This window comes from Argiope bruennichi, chromosome 9, assembly GCF_947563725.1.
Source record: "Argiope bruennichi chromosome 9, qqArgBrue1.1, whole genome shotgun sequence".
NCBI lineage: Eukaryota > Metazoa > Arthropoda > Arachnida > Araneae > Araneidae > Argiope > Argiope bruennichi.
The window spans coordinates 53,655,649-53,668,432 of NC_079159.1; the positions used below are offsets into that span (position 1 = coordinate 53,655,649).

A 12,784-nucleotide genomic window follows, 5' to 3' on the forward strand; every position below is an offset into this window, starting at 1 on the left:
CTCCATTCATCATCTCACGAACGATTCAAGTTGTCGGATAAGAGCTAAAATTAGAATATACCTCAAGAGCTTCTTAGAAGAATTATAATACTTTAGAAATATGTAAATTGCTTACTATTCAGTGCCATGTGCACTGTGCTAAACATAGAATATAATTTTGAGACAAAGTGTTTTTACTTTCTCATATAAGTGGTATAAAGAAAATAAAGTAATCGTCAAAAAGTTCGAACTCGAGATTTTGACGAATCGTCACGTTTTAAACTTCAATGAGTTCGAAAAACACATTTTTCAAAAATGTCCATCCGACTGTGTGACAAAGATAACTCAAAAACGCTTTGACCTAGACGAATGAAATTTGGTATACTGTCTTTATACCAAATTTGTAGATTTTTATTAAATTTTGAGAAAAATCTGCTCAGAGGAAGTCTGTCCAACATAATTTAACACGATAATTGCAAAACGAAGAGAGTCGAATAAATAAAATTCGAAACACAGAATAAACATCAATAGTCTAAACAATCGGTCAAAATTTGAGCCAAATCCAACAAAGAATTGACCGTCTGTTGGTGTTTACTTTTAGAAACATGTAAAAGCGATGATTCAAATATGCAATTACTTAAATATATCAGATTTGGTATGTGATTTTCTGACTACAAGTGTAGTTTTGTATCAAATTTTTATTCCAGTTGGTTGGAAAATACACATCTAAAACATAGATTCGATTTTCGAATACTATTAACCACATTTCAGGGATTAATCGCCAAATAACTCGCCAAAAATCACACGATAGATACAGTGAAAATGCTATATTCACGCCGGTTAATATTTCGTAACTATCGTACGACAGTGGTATGCAAGGCGTTGTCTGGGACAACACTTTTATTTTGAGAGTACGTGAGAAAGTTTTGGAAAGACCATTCTTTCTGGTTTATGAAGAGAAAAGACGAGGGATACTTTTTTTTATCCTCCTATAATTATAAGTTGTATATTTGCAGCTCGTTCTATTGCTTCAAAGTTGTAAAATAAAGTTTAGTGGTTTGAATTATTCTTGCGTACTGAGTGTGAAGGCAATATATCGTTTGGGAAGGAGTAACAAAGGTATATATATATATATATATATATATATATATGTAACAAATTCGAATCCTGTCGGCTTTTTTAATATGTAATATTATTTTATGTGAGCAGAATGCAGTTGTGACCAGCAGTGAAGAGACTTTTTATCTTTTTAAATTTCTTTTTAATATCCATAGGGAAAGCATAATTATTTACAAGCAGAGACGCGGACAAGACGTCCGCCGCAGCGCAGTACAAAAAGCCGAAGTGGGGAAGAAGGGCCGAAATAAATTATCCCTCGCCTTATATAACCTTAGATTTTGATAGGGAAAATATTTCTTCACAGTGCCAATATATTAATAAGATTCTGATAGGGATTTCTGACGCATGTCGATCACATGTAAGGGAAACACAGGGATCTTTTAAGAAAGAATGTGCTTACTGGACATTTTTACCCCTTCACGCCGAGCGTGTGAAAGTATCTCGGTGTTTAGCTGACTAAGCAATTTTATGAAGCTTCTCTTGAATTAATTAAGAAGAAAAGTGGAATTGGATCACGAAATAAGAGAATATTTTTAGAATGAAGTTACTATGGGCTAAATTAAGATAAATTCTTGGAAATTAATTAAATTGAAATTAAGAGTTTAAAATATCATTACATATATATATATAAATTTGCTTTTATTAAAAAATAGAAAAAAAAATCAGTGATTTTAGAAACTGACAATTGTTTATTAAAAATCGGTCTAATGTTTATTGGATTAAGTAATAATTCATAATATTTTATATTACTTGATAGAGAATTGGATACAAAACAGAGTATCTTGATTTCTAATTTTTTTTGTGTGTATTTTTAAATTGTTTAAATAATTAATTTTCTTCACTTGATATTTTATTTAGAGTTTCATTCGGTTTTTGGATTTATTCGAGTTGTTAAGAAATCAGTTACAAGTCAGTTCAGAAGAAAATTAGGAAGTCATTAATTCCATATTCCATAGTTAATTAGCGTGTTTCAAAATAAAAATAAAAAAATAACGAAGAGTGGTTAAACCTGCTTCTTTGTCCAAGACAAGAAAATTTTAAAAAATAACTAAATTCGAAAATTTTTCAAATTTCAATAAATTTGAAAGATGCTTAAATTATTGAAAGATGATGCAAACTAACAGATTACTATGATAGCAAAATTTACTTTCCCTGCTGGAAGTTAAGCTTGTTACAGGCAGATAAGATATTGCAGCTACACTTGCCTCTGATAAATATAGATTAAACAACTATATGGCATTGATTAATCATTTATAATTAATATTAGTCATTTTAAATACATTCTATGTAAAGAAATAAGAAATTCAACGATTCTTTTTTAATAATTCTCACCAATATTTGTTATTTAGGGTCTAAGCCTCTAACATGCAAAATTAGAAAATCTTGCTAATAAATGATGCAAAAAATATAGAAGCAAAACACGGCTCGTTTTATCAATTGATATTTTTTGATCCAGCAATATAATTGAAATCAAAAGTTGAAATATCAAAAAAAGGCTAATTTACTTTATGCTTAATTAAAATTATATATTAAAATAAAATGTAACTGCCGTTTAATTTTTGAACTTTAATTTTAATTTCATTTATAAGTTTTTCATTCACATTGATTATTTCAAAACAAAAGTAGAGTATTTTTTTTTTGTAAAATTGATGACCGAATTCTGTTTAGATAATCTATAAAGAATTTGCTTTGTTATAAGTTGTATAATTAGAATTTTTAACAAATAATGTCGATGATTTTTCAAACGGTGATCATTTCAATTATTTGCCTTTGTCTGAAACTTGAGAATACTTTCTTTCTTGAAGAATAAAAGTTATCGGTGAAATTCGGAAACTTCAGATTATTATTTCTTTTGTCAATAAAAGTTACCGTACTTTTAATTTCCAACAATCTTAAATATTCTTAAAACAGCTGAGAAGAAATGTTCAGGAAACAGATAAATTAGGTGTGATATTTAAGTATCGCCATAATAAAGAAGAAATATTTTTTGGATTGAATTTTAGTCATAATAAGCATGATGATTACGATTTTTTTTTTTATCACAATCCATATCAAATGAGACCCAGTATGATTAAATTGAATCAAATGTTGTTACGCCGGCGTCCTGGCATAGGGGTAGCGTGTCTTTCCCGTGATCTGAGCGTCCTGGGTTGGAGTCCCGGTTCGGGCATGGTTGTTCTTCATTTATTCTATCTGTGAGATATGTGAATGTGCCCCCCCCCGCAGTAAAAAGGGGTTGTGCAAGCGAATGTGATGCGTGAGTAACTAAGACGTACTCTTGGCCCTAGTTGGCGCTACTAAAAATAAGAGACGCTCCCTTGGCTTAAAATTGTTAACTTCGTCAGTTTGTACATGGCAAGTGCCATTAGAAACGACAACAACAAGAATTGTTGTTACAAATAAATGTGCCTACTCTCTAATACTCTCTTGCACTGTGCCGATAAGTAATTATAAACAACAAATGAAAGTTTCAACAGAAATTGGGGAAGTACATTTGTTATGTATTTCTCCAGTTATACATAACATTTGTATTATTATTCAAATTGGTTTCCATGCTGTAAAATTTACAATTATTATTGTATTTTATACTGCAGATGCAGTATTGCTGAGGTTGATGAATGAACCACTTACTACTAAAACGAATGTTTCACAATGTTAAAAGTAAAAAAAAAAAAAAAAAAAGGCTGATAACTTTGAAAATCTAATTTGGCAGAGTTTTCAGGTGTGTAAGGCACAATCAAATTACAGGTTTGACCAAGGGATAGATTTCAATTTATGATCATTTAATTAAAGAACTCAAATTGTTTCTTATTACTTTTAAAATAGTTCATCCTTTTGAATTATTCCAATTATACTTCTGTTGCGAAAAAAAAAAGACCTCTCCAAATAACGCAACCAAATAAATATTGTATTAGCATCTTATAGATAGAGAGGAATTTTATTAATATTTCTTTCTATTTGCCTGTTTAGGCATTTAGAAAAACTTAGAAGTAATTTTACATAGATAAAATCCACAAAACGCAATGCACATTTAATAACGTGAGGGCTGCTGATAGTTTTTAATAGCTTCAACTGAATTTGTAACAATTCATGTTTGAATATTGAGCTATTTCTACATGCGTTAACTTAACTATTGCTAATGTTTATAAACTTTAAATCTGGAAACAAAGTATGCTTTGCAGTCCAAGACAAAAAGACCTATTAATAAACAATTACATTACAAATTCACGTAGGTGTGGTGGGACAGGTGCCATCATGAATCACAGGGTGTCATTCCGCTGGAATCCCCCAACAACAGGTTGCGTCATTTGCCAATGAAAGTGGAGAGAATCCTATTTATTACGTCATGTTTACAGCAGCAGTAAAGGATTAATCATGCCTTCGTATAAATAAAAAAAGATTTTTTTTAAACTGTTCTAAATTCTGTAAATAGAGGATATTTATAATACTTTTACAAATTTACCTAAAGAATGGTGGAAAAAAATTAATAAAAATCTTAACAGAAATGGTTTGAATCTGAAATCGTAGGAATATTACTTAAATACAATTAGTTGCATTCCTTATGTCATACATTGATTTGATATAATACAAAAAACTGCTTAAATGTGTCAATTTATGAGAAAACTAGTGGGAGTGGTCTCCCTAAAACTTTCTCGCATACTCTCTAATAAATCTGCCATGCCAGAAAACGCCTTGCATGGCATTGGCGTACAATAGTTACGAAATATTAAATTTGGTGTGAATTTAGCATTTTTACTGAATCTGTCGTGTCATCCTTGGCGAGTTATTTGGCGATTAATCCCTGGTATGCGCCAAGAGTATCCAAAAATTGAATTTTTATTTTATGCATGTTTTTCTCAACTGATTGAAACAAAACTGTATTTGTAGTCACAAAACCTCATATTAAATTTGATATATTTAAGTCATTGCGTTTTTGAATTAACACGTTTACATGTTACTGAAAGTAAAGACCGACAGACAGTCAATCCTTTGTTGGATTTCGCTCAAAATTTGACAGGTGTCTATACTATGCATGTTAAATCTGTGTAATGAGTTTCATGTAAGTAGCTCCCTTCGTTTGTAATTGCCGTCTTAACTTATATTCGAGCACCTGGACAGACGGACTTCCTTTGAATAGAATTTACTCAAAATTTGACAGAAATCTGTAAATTTGGTGTGAAGACCATACATCAAATTTCAACAAAGTAGCTTGAAGCGTTTTTCAGTTATCTTTGTCCCAGACAGACTTTTTTTAAAAATGTGTTTTGTGAACTCAGGAAGGTCTATAACGATATAAAAATTTGTCAAGATTTCGAGTTCGAATTTTTTGACAATTACTATACTTCTCTATACTACATATACGAGAAAATACAGATGAAATATTGCTTACGACGACTGTTTGGTACAATGACCATCTTTTATAATCTTTATTTGTTACGGTATTCATTTTTTGTATATATTTTTAATTCCTTGCTTCTAAACTGCTCATAATACTTTCATGTCCGTAACCATGGAATATTAACCAATAAGGAGGCATTGGAAAATACCAGAATATGCTATTCACAATTTTACAGCATGGCTGCATTTCAAGGATAAAGGTTATATATTATTTCAGTGGCTTATTTAAAGTTAAAAAAAATTTCAATACATTATCGTAATTTTTCGTCTTATAAAATTGTGAATGCATTAATTACAAAAAAATATTTTGTTGAATACTTTTCTACATTGTTAGTTCTGTGATATTCCAGTACTCCTATTTTCGGTATAATTTTAACTCCACATTGAATTGTGTAACCATTTGGTTGCACGTTTTTATTTCCATTTATAATTTTCACATGACTATTTCAAAGGGCAACAATGAGTATCTGGAAATCTTTTTTTTAATGCTTTTTGATAAACAATTGTAGAAAAGACCGATGTATGGCGACAGTGGTATTACAATCAGATTTAAACTGGGAATTGGAAAAATGTAGAAATTGCTGTTTTAGAAACAGTTCTACCTTTAAAAACACCCTCATTTTTTTTTTTTTTTTTTTTTTTTGCATTGCAAAAAATGCATGGGTAAAAAGACTTTCATTTTTAATGTTGAATTGTTATAATGTGATTTGTGTAACTGGGATATTGTTTAATTCTGAATGCAGCCATTTTGCACATTTTAATTTTTTTTATATTTCACGAAAATAATAATTTTAATTTAAGAAAAAAATTATAAATTGTATGCAGCTATTCAAAACGCAATTTCTTTTTTGTAAAAAAAAAAAAAAAAAAAAGTCGTGCATTCTAGGGTTAAGGTAAAGAACGCCTTTTGTTGACAGACGTCAAAGCTAAGAATCTAGAACTGTACTTGACTTTCCAAACTGTGTAAATTTAAAGCTCAGATAAAAATAACGCTCTTTCCGCGTCGGTGAGGACAAAGCAAATTATACTTCCGGTCTTCAAAATCTATTTAAGTTCCACTAGTTTTTTCCCCCTACCCACAAGTTTCAGTATCATTGTAAGGAATAATTAAACAAAAAAATCTTATAACTAGATTCCTACTATTTTTGTTCTTTTCAGTTGCTAGTTCGATGACGTAGACTTCAAACGTATTTCTACAAATTAGCTGATTTAATACTCAATTTTTTCTTCCCTTTTTACTTTAAAAAACTATTCTCATACTTGTTTAAAATGGGACATAGACATATTATTTCTGTCTCAAATTCATGATGTTTTTGAGATAAATTCTTTTAAATAAAGTAAGACATATTATTTCTGTCTCAAATTCATGATGTTTTTGAGATAAATTCTTTTAAATAAAGTAAAACATATTATTTCTATCTCAAATTCATGGTGTTTTTGAGATAAATTCTTTTAAATAAAGTAAAACATATTATTTCTATCTCAAATTCATGGTGTTTTTGAGATAAATTCTTTTAAATAAAGTAAAACATATTATTTCTGTCTCAAATTCATGATGTTTTTGAGATAAATTCTTTTAAATAAAGTAAGACATATTATTTCTGTCTCAAATTCATGATGTTTTTGAGATAAATTCTTTTAAATAAAGTAAAACATATTATTTCTGTCTCAAATTCATGGTGTTTTTGAAATAAATTCTTTTAAATAAAGTAAAACATATTATTTCTGTCTCAAATTCATGATGTTTTTGAGATAAATTCTTTTAAATAAAGTAAGACATATTATTTCTGTCTCAAATTCATGATGTTTTTGAGATAAATTCTTTTAAATAAAGTAAGACATATTATTTTTGTCTCAAATTCATGATGTTTTTGAGATAAATTCTTTTAAATAAAGTAAAACATATTATTTCTATCTCAAATTCATGGTGTTTTTGAGATAAATTCTTTTAAATAAAGTAAAACATATTATTTCTATCTCAAATTCATGGTGTTTTTGAGATAAATTCTTTTAAATAAAGTAAAACATATTATTTCTGTCTCAAATTCATGATGTTTTTGAGATAAATTCTTTTAAATAAAGTAAGACATATTATTTCTGTCTCAAATTCATGATGTTTTTGAGATAAATTCTTTTAAATAAAGTAAGACATATTATTTCTGTCTCAAATTCATGATGTTTTTGAGATAAATTCTTTTAAATAAAGTAAAACATATTATTTCTATCTCAAATTCATGGTGTTTTTGAGATAAATTCTTTTAAATAAAGTAAAACATATTATTTCTATCTCAAATTCATGGTGTTTTTGAGATAAATTCTTTTAAATAAAGTAAAACATATTATTTCTGTCTCAAATTCATGATGTTTTTGAGATAAATTCATTTAAACAAAGTGAGACATATTATTTATATCTCACATTTATGGTATTTATGAGAAAAATTAATAGAAACAAAGTGTGACATATTATTTTCATCTCCCATTTATGGTGTTTTTGAGATAAATTAATATATAATTTCTATCTCACATTTACGGTGTTTTTAAGATAAATTCATTTAAATAAAATGAGTCATATTATTTCTATCTCACATTTATGGTGTTCCTTCATAAATTCATTTAAACAAGGTGCAGGTGGCTTGAAAATTAGGTTATAATAAATGCTGACGTTTAACATGAAGAATTTTTATAAAATATATTTAATATTTATGAAAATCTAATGTCATTTAACTTTTTAAATTTATCGACATGCGTGTTTGTGAAATACTTATTTTTATGTATTCAAATTTTAAATATTTGTTATTGATAAATTTCCATTTTGCGTTGCCAAATAGGTGAAACGTTATGAGAAAATTTAACTTTAATCAGCCGTCTTCGATGTTCAACTGCTCGTCTACAAAATCAATATTACTTTATTTATATCAATCAGTTTTGATAATGTACAATTTCAGAATAAAAACAATACTATTTTAAATTATATTTTTAAAATAAACATGCATCATTCCGATTGATTTGCTGTGCTTGCAAACTGATGGGATAAATTGGTGAATAAAATGTGTGAAATCGCTTCAGTTTGTTTGGTTCGAATTCTGTAAAAATTTCATTTTGAGATTTATTTCGAATATAGAGGCTAGTGAAAAATAGAAGAATACTGAAGACGAATCTATGAATTTATAAACTTTCATTTCAAATAAAAAAAAAATTGAGAAATTACTACAAGCCACACAATTTATTATTTTTATTATTATAATCAATTTTAGCAGCAAATTTTTCTTTTTACACAATTGCTATTTTAAGTCCAGTTTAGAACCTAAAATAGTATATACAGTTAATATATATACAAAATACAGTTAAAGTATATAGAAAAAAATTACTATTGCAATAATATTCAAAAATTGATAGAAAAATAAATGCGTTAAACTGTTTTAAATCTGGTATACTTTTTCAAAAATAAAGAATGAAGATAGCAGAACGATAACAAGTTGTTATAACAAACTGTCAATTAATTTTAGAAAGTTTATTTTATTATAAACAGATTATATAATTCCAATGCTGCATGGCGTTGATATTAACGCTAACATAGAAAGAATAATAATCAGATTTGATCTCATGACAAAATTAATCCAAAAAGCTGTCATACTTTTTCGGAATCATATTCTTTGAATTCAAAACCAAAATACGGCATTCATCAAGAATCTGGTGGAAGTTGCATTCAAATGATGAAATAACCAGTACTTCGTATAAGTATGCAAAATTGATATTTATTAATACTACCAAGACAATGAAAGCACAATAAAAAGAATAATAATTAATCAATTAAAATAAAAAATCAATTAAATAAATTTTTTTATTCTAATAAATAATTTTCCGTTAATTTGTTTCTTTCTTTAATCTTTAGATTTTTTTAAAATCATCGAGTAGCTGTAGAATAGCATTTTATTTGACTAAAGCATAAAAAATTGCAAATTTTACATATAAATATGTAATAATTATGGATTGAAACTTAGTGTTTGTTGTATTATGTATTAATATGTATTATTTTCTCTTTTACAGAGGTCAAGTTATTACAGCCCCAGAAGTTATGGGACGGTAAGTATTTCTTTTTGAATGTGTATTATTTTGAATGAATGCCATCTATGTAAATCAAAAAATAAATTTAACTAGAAAAAAAATATTTTACCTCCGTGGTCAGGTAGTAAAGTCCCATTTCCTAATTGAAGGATCGCATATTCAATATTTAATTCAACCGATGATCCGCCTCTGTTTGTTGTCTTAGTGTACAATAAATCTGACATAGTGGAGGAAAAAAATTCTCACTTTGATGTGGCATGGAAAATTGGATTATGTGATGTTACCTGAAACATCGTCCTCGTCTACTGACCAAGGCTCGAAAATAAAGAATTAGCTCCCATATTGTTTCAAAATAGAGCATACATCTAGAAAATCAAATAAATCAATGATTGATTATGATCATAAAGCTATAAGAAAAATTACGTCCAAAAAGGACGGGTGCACAGTTCTCCGATATTCAGCGCCAGTACTGACAAATGTATTGCTCCAACCCAAATTTGAAATGCAGGGTGATTATAAATGAATATCCCAACTTTTTAGGTTTGTGGCGATATTGGATGCGCGGAAGGATAGAACTTGGGACCTTATGGTTAGCAGTTCAGCAACTAAACCATTATACCAAAACAATTGTTCGGGTAGAAGAGCTGTTAACTGGCTTATATGCTATTCACCACAGGTCTGCTAAAAAAAAAAATACAGCTTTGCTGCTCATCGGAAATCAAAAATAACAAATGAAAGTTTAAATTCAACACAGTTATAAATGTTCAATATGAGTCCCCCCAGAAATGCGAAGGATATAGATTTGGGTCACGAAATTCTTTAACTCAATGTTCTTAACCTCCGGACATAATAGGTGAGTAGAGTAAAGACATGTCAATTAGATTACTTAGTAAATGGTTGTGAAAGATAAATTGAGAATTTACTTAAAACATAATAAGAATATGAAAGCGGGACCATAACTCATCCCACAAATTTTTCTGAATGTTTGGTGTGAAGCTTTGAAAAGATGAAGATATGCCTGTATTGCAATATTTGATTTTTTTAGTGGACTAAATGAACCAGCAAGTGTTAATTTCATCGCTACCAACTGACATTGACGAAGTTAAACATGCATATCTGCAGACTTTCAAAGCATCCTATGAAAGATGCTGAAAAAGTATTGGATAAGCTATCATATCGCCTTGATGTGTCCGTGTTTTTGGTGGGGTTTACACTGAACACCTTTAACTGTGTTGAATCCAAACTTTTAAATGTCATTTGTGATTTCCGATAAATAACAAGGTCTGCTGTATTTTGTTTTTTTTATAGCCTTGCAAAACTGGAATATTCTCTATAATCATTCTTTATAATGATCGTTTTGCAAAAATGTGACAGAAAAGAACACTATAAAGCAATGTGCAATTAAATGACAAGCGTAATTACACTTTTCATTTGGCTGTGAGGTTATGGCAAGTATAAATGACCTAAAAACAACTGAACTTTTGAAAAAATTTCGTAGAAAATGCTACTTGTTTTATTATTAAATTTATTTAAAAGACTATGTCCTCTAGCGTTTAAAAAAATTATTATTCTAACACAATGTTATGCAAAGAATGTTGTATTTTTGGATCTTTTATCACGGTTTAGTCTATATAGTTTTTAAAGATATCATAGTCACTTTAATAATTCATTTTTTTTAACTTCGAATTTAAAAGGATCTTAAGAAAATCCAAAGTTAATTTAATAAAATTATATGTCAATAGTAATTACTTTTGTATTGGCAACATAATCAATTTAATAATCAATAATCAATTTTTTTCGATATTTAACAGAATCAAAACATAATTGACTGTTATTAATTTTCTTTACTGTTTTAAAGAAGGCATAATCAACTGTTTTCTATTGTAAAAATCAAAATAATATTATAGTAGTATCTGAAAAAGTATTTGTACTTTTACTGAAATTTATTTCATATTTTAACTATAACAATACATTTCAACTTGATGCTCTGTCTTTTCTTTAGACTCCAAGTTACAGCTCCTACAGCAAACCTTCGTATACACCATCCTCGTCCAAGTATGGATCCTCCTATATAATTCCTTCAAGAGAAAAATCAGTTGATAGATCTACAGGATACACATCTGATTATGGGAAATCAGGATACACTTCTGACTATGGTAAATCAGGATACACCTCCGACCGGAACAGAGTTGGGTATACCTCAGACTACAATGCAAAACCTAGTACAAATTATTCGTCTTACAACAGTCCTTCTTCCTATGGATATGGAAGAAGTGTTAGCAGACAAAACAGTATCACTGGATCGGATAGATTATCAAGGCAAAACAGTCTTTCCGGAAGTGAAAATTTATCGAGACAAAACAGTATTTCTGGAAATCTGTCTAGACAAAATAGCCTTTCAAGAGACAATTCGTATAGAAGAGACAGTTATGGAGCATTGAAAAATGGCACTTATGGCGGGTATTCCAGATCTCAAAGCAGAGAAGAAGCGACACCTAAAGTAAATGGCATAAGTAACTCAGATTCCAAATCTAGGTATGTATGAACAAAACATGTATGACTCGCATTTGAAAATTCAAATTATGTGTTATTTAGCCATTGCCATTATGAAATGCACAAATACTTCTTTTCTTTTGAGTAATATGAATTTTATTAATGAACTTTTAATCAATTTACTGAAGACACTAATAGCATTTTTTTTTACTTATTATATTAGGTGCTTACATGTATTTTAATCAGCGACATCTATTGGTAAACATGCGAAATATCTATATAAACGATAAGGGTTTTACCAATTTACTATTACTTTGTTATCATTTTGAAAGTTTTTCATTTAATATTATTGAGTTATTCAGTGTATAAAGACCCCAATCGTGGACCGAGTCAAATTGCATTTTCGACATGCATTGCTTTTTTTTTGTTTAATTTGAAGAAATCTGCTGCCGAAGCCCATCAGTCACTTTTAGAAACTTATGATGATATTTCTCCGTTATATCCCAATTGTAGGTTTTGGTTTCAACGATTTAAGAGTGGTGATTTCGATGTCAATGCCAAAAAACTGCTTGGAAAACAAAACAAAACAAAAAAAAAATCGCTGACAATTAGTTGCAAGACCTATTGGACAAAAATGGGAAAAAGTTGTAGAAAATGATGGGAAATATTTTGATTGAAATATATTATACTAATTTTTCTCAATAAATACTTTTATAAAGTGAAAAAATGA

General features: G+C 28.7%; 1 protein-coding gene across 2 annotated transcripts in view; it reads left to right on the plus strand.

Moving 5' to 3' along the window:
- The window catches only part of LOC129985348 (FH1/FH2 domain-containing protein 3-like), a 130,478-nt gene that overhangs the window by 43,946 nt on the left and 73,748 nt on the right, over window positions 1-12,784 (plus strand). For both annotated transcript variants that reach the window (XM_056095344.1, XM_056095345.1), the window contains exons 2-3: window positions 9,544-9,579; window positions 11,564-12,096. In XM_056095344.1, coding sequence (XP_055951319.1) covers window positions 9,544-9,579; window positions 11,564-12,096 — 569 coding nt within the window. The remainder of the gene's footprint in view (window positions 1-9,543; window positions 9,580-11,563; window positions 12,097-12,784) is intronic.